The sequence below is a fragment of the Anopheles merus genome, chromosome 2L (assembly GCF_017562075.2).
Source record: "Anopheles merus strain MAF chromosome 2L, AmerM5.1, whole genome shotgun sequence".
NCBI classification, from domain to species: Eukaryota; Metazoa; Arthropoda; class Insecta; order Diptera; family Culicidae; genus Anopheles; species Anopheles merus.
Window position 1 is genome coordinate 39,985,884 of NC_054083.1, and position 11,070 is coordinate 39,996,953.

Below are 11,070 nucleotides of genomic sequence, written 5' to 3' on the forward strand. Positions count from 1 at the left end.
GGTCGTAAAGAATTTTCTACTATCCCATATGTGTCCTTCCGCGTGTGGGTGAGTGTGTGTGGGTATGTGACAGATTGATGTGGCTGTGGGTCGGAACGAACATTGTTTTTAGGTTGTATCACATTGTTCTATTTTACTTTTATTTGTGATAGCAAATGGTTTTCAATTATTGCCAGGACACGTGCAAATTTATTTATGAAGAAGAAAATAAGGCAAAGCAAAATAATGCAATATGGATTAGCATTTAGGTTTAAGCAACGATGATTATTCCATCCTATTAATAACTATTTCCCTAAAATCAAAGATAAATAATGATACGTTCAACTACAGGAAATTTAAATGAATAAATAACCTAAATTGTTAAAACTTTCTTACTTTCATGTCATCATTTTCTGATGTATATTGAAACCTTTTGAATTATTTGATGCAAATTTAGAGCAACGGTATTGCATAACATCAAAATTTTGATTGAAGAAAATTTCCTGGATCATTAAAAAAATGGTAATATTCGATGTACATTAACATAATCTGCAGCACAGTGCCCAGAGGACCTGTAGGAACAGTCTCAGACGACGCTTCATTGACAAGAAGTGTCAAACAAATTCAAATAAATGGTGTACCATAAAATTAGATAGCCAAATAAACCTTAAAACAAGCAAAATCAATAACATGCAAAGTGGTGCAAAAGCAAAAAAAACGACGCTTTAGTTTAAGCACACACTTAAACCCCAAACTTTATCTTCAAACAGCCATCTGATCCCATTTTTATCGCTTCTGATAGCCAGCCTAAATTACAATCGATTCCATTAACCCTCTGGTCTCTGTTTCTTTCTCTCTTTCGCCTTTTCTCTCTCTCTCTCTCTCTCTCTCTCTCTCTCTCTCTCTGTCTCACTTACAAACCGCTTTCAGATAATCCGCTGATCTGTTCGTGCGAGCTCGTCTGGTTCCCGAACCTGCTGCGCGATCTGAAAAACCGGGACGACGAGATGACGCAGAAGAAGCGCCCGATGTGCACGATGCAGAACGAGCACCGGGAGTACTACGTCCAGAACATGCCGCTCGAGCGGATGAGCTGCGTCGGCAAGAAGTACCACACGTCGTCACTGAGCGGCAACGGGAGCACGGGCCGGCCGGGAGCGACGCTCCTGTCGACCGTGCTGGCCGCCCTCGTGACCGGAAGCACCGTGATTGGGTACGGTCGGTTCATCCGCTAGGCCGCGCGGGTGAGTAAGACGGAAGAACCGCGTGGCGAAGGATGGCAAGGGTGGGAAACGGATCCTTGGCATGTCAGTAGGGTAGCGTAGGGTAAGAAAGAACAAACAACAACAACAAACATACAATCTAAGGCTAGCACAGCGAAGGGAAAACATATGGCGTGGCGTGGAATATATTTTCCAGCGAGCAAACAACACCCACAGAGAGAGAGCGGAGAGAGAGCGCGATGGAAATGGAAATACAAATACAAATGTCACTCTAATTTTCCAACACTTGCACACTTCGGTTTTGGGGTGGGGAGCGCGTGTGTGGGCGGGAGCTCGGAACGCACGCTTGATCGCGCTTGATCATTCTTTTCTTTTTTTATCGACACACACACCAGCCACGTGATGGTGTGCCCATGTGCGTGCGTGTGTGTGTCACAAAGGCAAACAAACAAAAAAATTACAAACCAAACAAAAAATCACATTACCAAAGAGTCTTTCAATGAAGTAAACTATGCATACGTTTCCGCGTACGCGCTTGGCCCCTTTTGGTCCCGCGGTGCCGATCACTCGTCGGCGCACGGGGCCGTAGGGGAAAGCGTCCGGAACAAGGGAAAATGGTGTTAGCTTCCAACGGTGGAGAGAAAGAGAGGGAGAGCGATAGAAAAGGAAGGTGCTAGGATGGCTAGAAAAAAAGAGGAAAAACAAATGTTAAAAGATTTTTCAAACCGTTCGTACACACGCTTGAAGTATTTTCCATACACACTCGCCCTGTAGCAACAAATCACGCGTAACAAACACTCTCACAGTGGTGTCGTTGTGCTTCATCGGTTTCGAAAGCTTGTTTCTACCCCGCCATGTTGGTGCAGCACACACTCCTAGTAGGCGATGGAAGGAAAAGCATCGCTCCCGATATGAAGTCAAAATCTCATCTTACTCATCCAGTGTGCCATGCTAGGGGCAACACACACTCTCACACACATACCATATAGCTAGTAAGGACGACTTTATGACACGCTCGACACAGCTCGGGTGGGCACGGGAGGCCCATCCCCTCCGTTTTCAAGTGTTACCCCTTTTTAACGAAACGGAGACTTTTGCCAAGTGTCAGGTGCAAGGGTCCTCGCTTCGTGCACTGGAAACGATACCATTCCATGGATTTGTGGCAGTTTTCGTTTGGCATATTTTGTTTGTCAGAGTTTTCAAATCTAAATGCATATGAATACCCCTAGCGTCTTGCTGGGGGGGAAGTGGAAGGAAAAGAATCAATCCTGAAGGGATGTTGATTGCACATATCCAAGAGAGGGAAAAAAGCTATTTAAACTCTATTTACAGCGCGTGTTGCAAGCCTTTCAAGCAGCACGTTTTTCTCGTGTTTCTGTGTGTTTTTTGTGCACGGAACTATTTACAAAACTATTCAAACACACACACACAAATATGCACTGAATGTGACGCGTTGAATCAGAACGTTGAGAAAAGAATGAAATGAACAATGGAAAAACATATCAATGGAGCTAATTCTACCATTCTACCGATGCACACATCTTGATGCAACGTTTGCATTATATTATATACCTACTGCATGCATAAATATATATATATATACACCGTATACACGCATATAGTTTGCGGATTTAATAAAAAAAATATTGCACACAATGTCAAACTACGATTAAGAACAAAAACAAAAAGCGCGCCTAAAACAAAGCGCCCAAAACAAACGCAATCCCTATTATTAACCTTACCCAAAATGGAGGAAAACATGGAAACATATCAAATGGAAGAATTTAATTGTTGCATTATATGAACAAATAACAAGAAAAAAAACAGAACAAAACATATGTCAGTAGATGTCTATATACATAAATATATATATATTTAAAGAACCAAAAAAGAAGCATTAAATATACTCAACAAGAAAACGGAAAACTAAACACACAAAAATACACATATCAAGTATTCTACCAGTGTAAGAGCATTTAAAAATAAGCATAAGATACCGGTTAGATAAGCCAACGGGAAGAGCAAAACAAAAAAAAAGGAGGATAAAACAGAGCGAACAGAGAGCATACAATCATGTTTGTTACATTTTTGATACATGAAACCTTTGCCTGTACACATCTAATGGTGCCCGATTTTTTAAAACTAGAACAAAAAAAAACCCATGGTTTCGTCCCGATTCCAACTTCCAGCAATACATATCAACCAAACCCACGGTTTGTACGGTTCATGAGACATATCAAATTGAGGACTCTTGAATGGGTACGCGATAAGAGTAGACACAATCCAGACGACTGCTATCATCCCCAGAAGAAAAAAAGGTAGCTAACACAAGTAGACGCATTGCGCGGTACATAAGGTACATACATATCAATCTTTTTCCCCCGAGTTTACCCTACGCGAGTCTCTTTAAAATCAGGCGTTAAAAAAAAAACATAAAAAATGGGACGTGGGTTGATAAAATCATACCATTACATCCGTGGATGTATCTTTTCCACATCCTTTTTGCGGAGCATACACTCACACACCTACGCTACATATCCAAAACATATCATTAGATGGTAAGACATTAATCACGCGCTAAACACACACTTTTCTCCCCTTTTCAAGCACCATTGCTCCAGGGGACGGTGAGCAATTGGGAAGGAGTGCAAATGATTCATTTGTAAGTGTAAATCTCAATGATGAAAGTCCACATGTACCCTAAGCGTTCCTGGCGCCAGCGTGCGCTCTGCGGCGCGCGCGTGTGCTGTAGATCGTTGTTCACTTTCATGCATCTTCCTTTCTTTTTCCCAGTCGATGTCAATTACACACTGTTGTAGAAGTTTTGAAGCTTGAAAAGTTTGCTTTTGCACTGCACACGCACTCTGACTCTGACTAAATGTAGCAAAACAAAGAGGTTAGCTTTGTCTCGTAACTTCGATGTCAGCAATCGAGCACGAGGTCCGTAGCACAATCATCCGAATTAACAGACAAAAACAGCACGCCTTTCATGTAGGTTCAAGTGTACGGGCAATGTTAAAGTCTGTTAAGATGACTACCAAAAAGGAAAGAGAAAACACTTTGTACAGGTTGATCGAGGTTAATACAACACCACACATTTTTCCCATTTAGTGCAGATGGAAGGCAAGCAAAACAAGCCGCAATCTTAGTTTCACAGCTTCACGAACTAGATAAGTGTTTCGGAGCCACGCGTGGAAAGCAGTTGCAGTTAGTTGCTGTGTTTAAGGCAAATATCATCCATACATATCGATAGTAAGAAGCATTACGCTGCTCACGGTGCTGCTCCGAACAGACCGGAACGGTGAGACGCAAACGTTTTACACTAACGGTTCGAATTCTTATCTGCACCATTGTTTGACGCCGTGCCGAAGCATACTTGCAAGGTGTTTGTTATTGAAAGTACAGTCGATTTTCTGTCATTTTTTCGTTATCGTGCCGCCACACAGTGCACCATCCCTTACAAGTGTTTTCTACCAAATGCATTGTTCAATTTGCCAAATTAATGTGAAATACCCGGTTTGGGGGTAATGGAAACAAAACAAAGCAAACAAAAAAGCACCAGAAACACTCTCCGCAGCGAGTACACTGGTTGCGCGTTCCTTTTTCTTCACTCCTTTAGATGTATGTCTGTGCTGTGGGTGGTAGCTGTTTGTGCAGATCTGTATGTGCGTGCGTACGTTTAAACCCATCATTTTCCCGTCCCACGTTGGTTGGTTTGGGGGCGTAAAACAAAGGATTAACAAAGGGATACGAGACGAGCAAATAACCCCCCCTTTTAAGGAGCGTAAGTGTACGAATCGTTCTGGTCTTAAGTGTTCAATTTCAATCACTTTCAATCTCGATGTTCTCGTTGCTCGTAACGCGGTGGCAGCTAATGGTGTGGAAGGTGTGAAAGCGAAGAAAAAAAATCTAAACACTCTCTCACAGACACAGATACTCTCGAATTTCATACACGTATATATTTGTACACAAAACTATCAAGTAAATACCGAATACGGAATGCAATGACTCTCAACACTGTGTCAATAAGTGGAAAGGTAAAAGCATTAGAAGGAAAGAGAATGAAAAAGGGAAGCGAAAATATCGACAAAGAAAAATAAGATCCCAACAGATAGAAGCAAAAACAAAAACAAATCTTAATACATATATTATACAGGATAAGAAAGCAAAAGACAAAACAAAAAATCGTAAACTGTTAAACTAATTGTTCAATTTATTTACGATAAACGGAAGCTTGTTGTTATTGAAACCGATTTTCACAAGTTCATAAGAAACCACACAAAACCATTACTGGCAAGCAAAACGAAAGGAAGAAACTCAATGTAAGTTCAGATTTTTCTCCAAAAATAGCATCTAAACCACAAGACAAACCAAAAACAGCAATCACAAAGAAACCCACTCGCCAGTGTAGACAGCAACAGAGACAGTAGCTGTGTAAGTATTAGTGCTAGAACAGAGCAGTAGCAGCAGCAGCAGTACCGCAGTAAAAGCGCAATCGAATGGCAATCGGGCAATCTGTAGCGCACCGTAGCTAATCGTATACCGCTGCTACTAGACACTGTGAAGCTCCCATTAGAAAACGGCAATAGCACACACACATACTAGGTGAAAAACACACATAGACGTGGTGGATCTGGAGTCCGGAGCGATGAGTCCGAGCTCCGAGCGTAGTAGTGTCAGCGAGATAGGGCAGGTGGTGGTGAAAATGGAGTTATATTTGTATTTGCAGGTTTGTTGCAGTTAGTGCAAGGATTGCGCAAGTAGATCGAACAACATCAGATCGGTGCTTTTGCGCCACAAGTGCTTGTGAAATCCTTGCGTGTAGGTAATGTTGGTGATGATGCGATCGTGCATACATCCAAACGTGCAGCAAAACTGTAGTGGTGAAGTAGAGTGCAATTTGGTGGAAAAGAATGAAGCGAAAGAGAGAAAGAGAGAGAGAGAGAGTGTGTGTACGATAGTACATTGGCAATGAAAAGGAGAGCGAGCTGTAGGAGTGTGTGGAGAAAAGGAAAAGCCATAAATGCGATGCTAAATAATAAAGAAATTTTCCCCGAATTGATTCGGAAAGCCAAACGAGTTGTGTTCAGTTATTTGCGCTCCGAACAAAATGGGTGCTCCGGACAATTAAACCGTAACAATAATAAAGGGTAAGTTTAGGGTAAGTTCGCAGCATGAGTGGGACAATCTATTTCATGGCAACATACTACTTCCCCCCGTTTGTGTGGAAGGACTGTGCAAGAACTGTGGAAGGACTTGTGTACTATGTACAATCGAACAATTATTTTCTTATTAGAACATTGTGTTATAAACGACCACAGTAAGCTCTAATATGTTAGTATCCTTGACAGGTTGACCAGAACATTTCAAAGCACGTAGTTTGGCCAGTCTAAACTTTAAATATTTAATCCGTTTTTTGTTTTTGTAAAAAGAAGCAAGTCTGCAAAGCGTTTGTTATCCAAAATTTTATTTCACTCTTTTACTTAATTTTCGGAATGATTTCCTTTCAAAAAAGGATGGTTGAAAGAAGTATAAGAAAAAAGGATCGCCTTTAAGAAAATACCCGATTCTTCGCAGCAAAAAAAAAATCATTTTCCGCAGCTAATAATCAGGGTGTGTAGAGCAAAAACAATAATAAAAAGAATCCTCGAGGCGTCTCAACTCCAGCACGTATCCTCCCTTTTGCAGTGGTATTTTGCAGCACAGCTTCCACCGGGTCCGGTGCGTTTGATGATGTTGATGCACGCTTACTCACTTGGACCTGTGAAAAACCAGTCAAACAAACAGTTAGAAACGGTTACCTCGGATACGCCCCACCCACTCCCAAAGGTGCGGTGCCTGCAACGGTCGATTGGCCCGAGGGTGCATCTGCCAGAGTGTTGTGTCATTTCCGCATCGAGCTGCTGCTGGGCATCGCCCTGTCATCGTGTAGTGTGCGCCTTTGTTACGGCGTTTTGCCAAGTGAAACGGAAATGCTAAAGAAAAGCAATACGAGCTTAGCAAACGGTTTGTGCTGCAACTGCACAACAAGACAAAAAAGGGACACCACAGCGGCAACAGGTCAAGGGGATGTAACACACCTCCAACGATTAGACACGTCGGGACACGGGACAGCACGATGCAACATGGAAATGACACTTCCGACACGGTAAGACAACGAGTAAGGAAAGCAAACATCCAGATGGAGACGTAAATCGGACAAAACGGAGTAAGGACATTCACTCACACAGCCGCACAAACGGGACACAGTAAGTACAGTACAGTACAGCCATCATAATCATAATTTCCTTCCCCATTGCTACGCGGTTAGCAATGCACCTTCTGCTCATTTGCACACACCAAAAACCCCATCCATCTGCTCTTATTCACCTGTCATAACCTCCATGAATTCTGAAACGAACGGGAGAAAAGGGCAACTTGTTAGCAGCACGTAACTCAAACCGAACCCTCCCGGGGAAGCCATATTAGCTCGCTACTATTACCTTCAAAGTCAACCGTGCCCGAGCTATCCGCATCAATCTCGTCCACAATTTCGTCCAGCTCGTTCTCCGGCACGGCACCGTCCAGCTCCCGGAGGATCGCCTTGAACGAGTTCACCGGAATGAAGCCCGTTCCTAAAAATCGAAAACGTTACACTGTGCAACCTGGTGGTGTGTCGTTAGGACAACGTTGTTGCCAGCGCTTACCATCCTTGTCGTACATCATGAAGACTTCGCGCAGCTCGGCCCGCAGCACATCGTAGTCCTCCTCCGGCTCGACGTAGTTCGAGGCCAGCTCGATAAACTCCTCGAACTCGATCTGGCCCGACTCGTCCTCGTCGTAGTCCTCCATCACCTCCTTCAGCTCCTCCTCCGACATGCCGTACCCGAGCAGCTCCATAATAGTGCCGATGACCTCCAGCGAGATGCTGCCCTTCTTCTCAATGTCGAACGCATCGAACGCATCCTTCAGGACTGGCCGTAGGAGCGAAAAGGGGTGGAAAGAAAACACTTGAAATGCTTCCAATGCATGGGAATCGTTGCCTACACTTACTTTTCATTTGATCCTTGCTCAGCTCAGTCTTGGCCAGCTCAGACTTTTCCATTTTGAGCTTTTTTTAAAAGGTTTGATTCGTTAACACGGAGGGAAAGAAAAGCACACTGATAGCAGCTTGAACACTGTCACAATACTGACCGTGGCCGGTTGGTGGCAGGGAATCGCTTTTTAAAACCCTCTGCCATGCCCGCAAACTATTACAATCGTTTGCGGGCGAACAGCGTATGGATGGTTGCGCTCTATTTCGATACGCAGCGGTCAAGATGCATCAGCTGCACCCACCATCTGCAGCACCGATTGGTAAACAGACACACACACAGAAAACGTATCGATCACGTTCGAATGACACGCGCTCAACAGCGATGACGCTATGGCCGTTGTGATAAAGGGGCAGCAAACAGCCAGCCACCCGGGAAGGCGCGAGCTGTGGAATGCATGTTGCATACTTTCGCCCGACCTTAGGGCAATCTCGGGGTGGGTGATCGTGGTGAGCTGGTGAGATGAACGTTGAACAGCGATGGCTTTCACTATCATCGATGAACGGCTGCCAAAATGTGATCGACCGTGTTTCAAGAGATGGCTTAGGAGATGATGTAAATGTTGCACTAATAAAATAAATAAGTGTAATTTAGTTAAATACACGCTTAATGTTTTTTCTCAGGCAATGGTTGTGATAAAAGACGTTGAAACAAAGTTTTTTAAGCTTTTCGATAGTGTTCTTGATTATTATGTTTAGTTTTTGAATTATATAAATATTATTACCTAAACTGATAGGAGCATCCTTAGTAAAACAACGATCAGAGGAATAAATATCACGTACCTAATCTATTATATTATCATTGTTAATTCCACTTAACTCTTTCAAGCCAGTTTGCTTTTTCGAAATAATGTTTGATATTTTCAGTCAAATATTTTGAATCAATAACAGCTGCTGACTGTCAAAAAATAATATCCATAATATAAACAACTTAAAAGAAAACTCGCAATGTAGCTCTCTTCTCCGTTTATTCACCCGTCATCACCTCCATAAACTCTGTAAATATGTACAAAATAAATAAATAAATTATAAATAAATCACCTAAGCTTGTTGTTGCAAAGCTTTCAAACCTTCAAAGTCAACCGTTCCTGAGCCATCCGCATCAATTTCATCAATAATATCGTCCAACTCGTTCTCGGGTACGGCTCCATCCAGTTCCTGAAGAATCTTCTTAAATACATCCAGTGGAATGAAACCCGTTCCTATGGACATAGATAGCACATGTAAATATCTCACTTTACTTCACATACACCACAACACACAATCATACCATTCTTGTCGTACATCATGAACACCTCGCGCAGCTCGGCCCGCAACGCGTCGTAGTCTTCCTCCGGCTCGACAAAGTTTGACGCGAGCTCCAGAAACTCATCGAACTCGATCTGACCCGACTCGTCCACATCGTACTCCTCCATCACCTCCTTCAGCTCCTCCTCGGACAGTGTTTGGCCGAGCAGCTCCAAAATCGTACCGACCACTTCCACCGAGATGCAGCCCTTCTTCTCGATGTCGAACGCTTCGAAGGATTCCTTCAGAACTGCAATTTGGAGCATTTAAAAAAATGGATCATCATCGCCAATACGGATTAGTAAATAACACTCACTCTTCATTTGGTCCTTGCTCAACTCGGTCTTGTTCATTTTGCTATGTGCTTTGCTGATCACTAATCACAGTAAAAATACAATTATCACACTCTTCTCACGAATGGCCGTGACAGAACTAACCGTGGCCGACGGTGGCTCTGGTCCTTTTTGTAAACGCCTCAGTTCCATCTGTTCTGTTTGATTACAACCGTTTGCGAGGCAGATGCTTGCTGTGGGTTGCGTTTAGCTATTTTGAGGCAAATTTACTCGCCGATAGTGGTACAACATTGTAACACAAAATGATCAAACCGTGGTTCGATGATGCCGTTTACAGCGTATAGATGGGGAGGCAACCATCATTGTAATCGAATGGTGTGCATCAGTGATTCTGGGAAGTGAAGAGAAGCTTACCACAACATAAACACTTGGTTTTAACTTTAGTTGATAGTTTCATTTCGACAGGGGTATTATTTGAATGAAATTGTATTGAAAGACACGTATGAATAATGATAAACATGTGTTAATGTTTATCACTTTATTTGATGACTTTAATTTTAAATTAAAAAATAAGTTTTTAATTTAGTACTTTAATATTTGAAATATACTAAAGCACTCAAAATCTCAAACCTGAGCTAAAAGTACATAAAAGCACTACACTACAAAAATCGATGAACGAATCGATTAAACGTACGCTTTCCTACTGCAACTTAAACGCCTCCAGGTATGCAATCGGATGCTCAACTTCAAATATCAACCGTTGCAGGGGTTCTCCGTACCGCTTAACGTTAACAACCGTAAATTAAACTAACGACACATAACAAGCTTAGCGGCAGTACCATTGGAAAACACGTTGGAAACCTTGTTTTATTTCAGACTCACTCGCTATCTGTATTCCACGAAACGGTTCCAGAAACATTGCCGATATCTCTAATTAAACAAACATCCTTGCCAACCGCCCCCCCCCCCCCCACTTAGCATACTAAACGACAAAGCCAACCCTAAATTATTCAACGATAACTTCTATTTGCCGACACCGGGCAATCATCATATCAGTGTCGATATCAGGCACAATTGTGTGTGACAAAGTGTGCGGTGCCAAACAACGTTCCATTTTTCCAACAGCGATGAATAGCACGAACGGAGCAGAGCAGTGGAAAATGGAAGCAACCCGTTTGGGCCGACACCATCCTTCCATGCTTCACACCCGTTTCCG

General features: G+C 42.8%; 3 protein-coding genes across 5 annotated transcripts in view; 1 reads left to right on the top strand and 2 right to left on the bottom strand.

Annotated features, from left to right (window-relative positions):
- Positions 1-6,212, top strand: part of LOC121591640 (slit homolog 2 protein) — a 29,525-nt gene extending 23,313 nt beyond the window's left edge. For all 3 annotated transcript variants that reach the window (XM_041912376.1, XM_041912378.1, XM_041912377.1), the window contains exon 9: positions 910-6,212. In XM_041912376.1, the coding sequence (XP_041768310.1) occupies positions 910-1,214 (305 nt within the window). In that variant the 3' untranslated portion in view covers positions 1,215-6,212. The remainder of the gene's footprint in view (positions 1-909) is intronic.
- A 437-nt stretch (positions 6,213-6,649) lies between these two features.
- On the bottom strand, positions 6,650-8,395 carry LOC121591641 (troponin C, isoallergen Bla g 6.0101-like). The gene is made up of 5 exons (XM_041912379.1): positions 8,235-8,395; positions 7,889-8,155; positions 7,685-7,816; positions 7,572-7,592; positions 6,650-6,963 (listed from the first exon to the last, which is right to left on the bottom strand). Exons 1-5 carry the CDS (start codon positions 8,284-8,286, stop codon positions 6,950-6,952), a joined length of 486 nt encoding a protein of 161 aa, XP_041768313.1. The 5' UTR covers positions 8,287-8,395; the 3' UTR covers positions 6,650-6,949.
- A 556-nt stretch (positions 8,396-8,951) lies between these two features.
- LOC121591642 (troponin C, isoallergen Bla g 6.0101-like) lies at positions 8,952-10,189 on the bottom strand. Its single transcript, XM_041912380.1, has 4 exons — positions 9,878-10,189; positions 9,545-9,811; positions 9,345-9,476; positions 8,952-9,270 (listed from the first exon to the last, which is right to left on the bottom strand). The coding sequence occupies exons 1-4, from the start codon at positions 9,912-9,914 to the stop codon at positions 9,242-9,244; spliced, it is 465 nt and encodes a 154-aa protein (XP_041768314.1). The 5' UTR covers positions 9,915-10,189; the 3' UTR covers positions 8,952-9,241.
- Between the last annotated feature and the right edge of the window lie 881 nt (positions 10,190-11,070).

Bases quoted from the DNA above. Each gene is read 5' to 3' on its own strand.
- LOC121591641 (XM_041912379.1), bottom strand. From the start codon at position 8,286: ATGGAAAAGTCTGAGCTGGCCAAGACTGAGCTGAGCAAGGATCAAATG. The intron at 8,156-8,234 runs GTAAGTGTAGGC...TCCTACGGCCAG, and splicing joins GAGCAAGGATCAAATGAAAA to TCCTGAAGGATGCGTTCGAT. The intron at 7,817-7,888 runs GTAAGCGCTGGC...TTCGATTTTTAG, and splicing joins CATGATGTACGACAAGGATG to GAACGGGCTTCATTCCGGTG.
- LOC121591642 (XM_041912380.1), bottom strand. From the start codon at position 9,914: ATGAACAAGACCGAGTTGAGCAAGGACCAAATGAAGA. The intron at 9,812-9,877 runs GTGAGTGTTATT...TCCAAATTGCAG, and splicing joins GAGCAAGGACCAAATGAAGA to TTCTGAAGGAATCCTTCGAA. The intron at 9,271-9,344 runs GTTTGAAAGCTT...ACATATTTACAG, and splicing joins AGGAACGGTTGACTTTGAAG to AGTTTATGGAGGTGATGACG.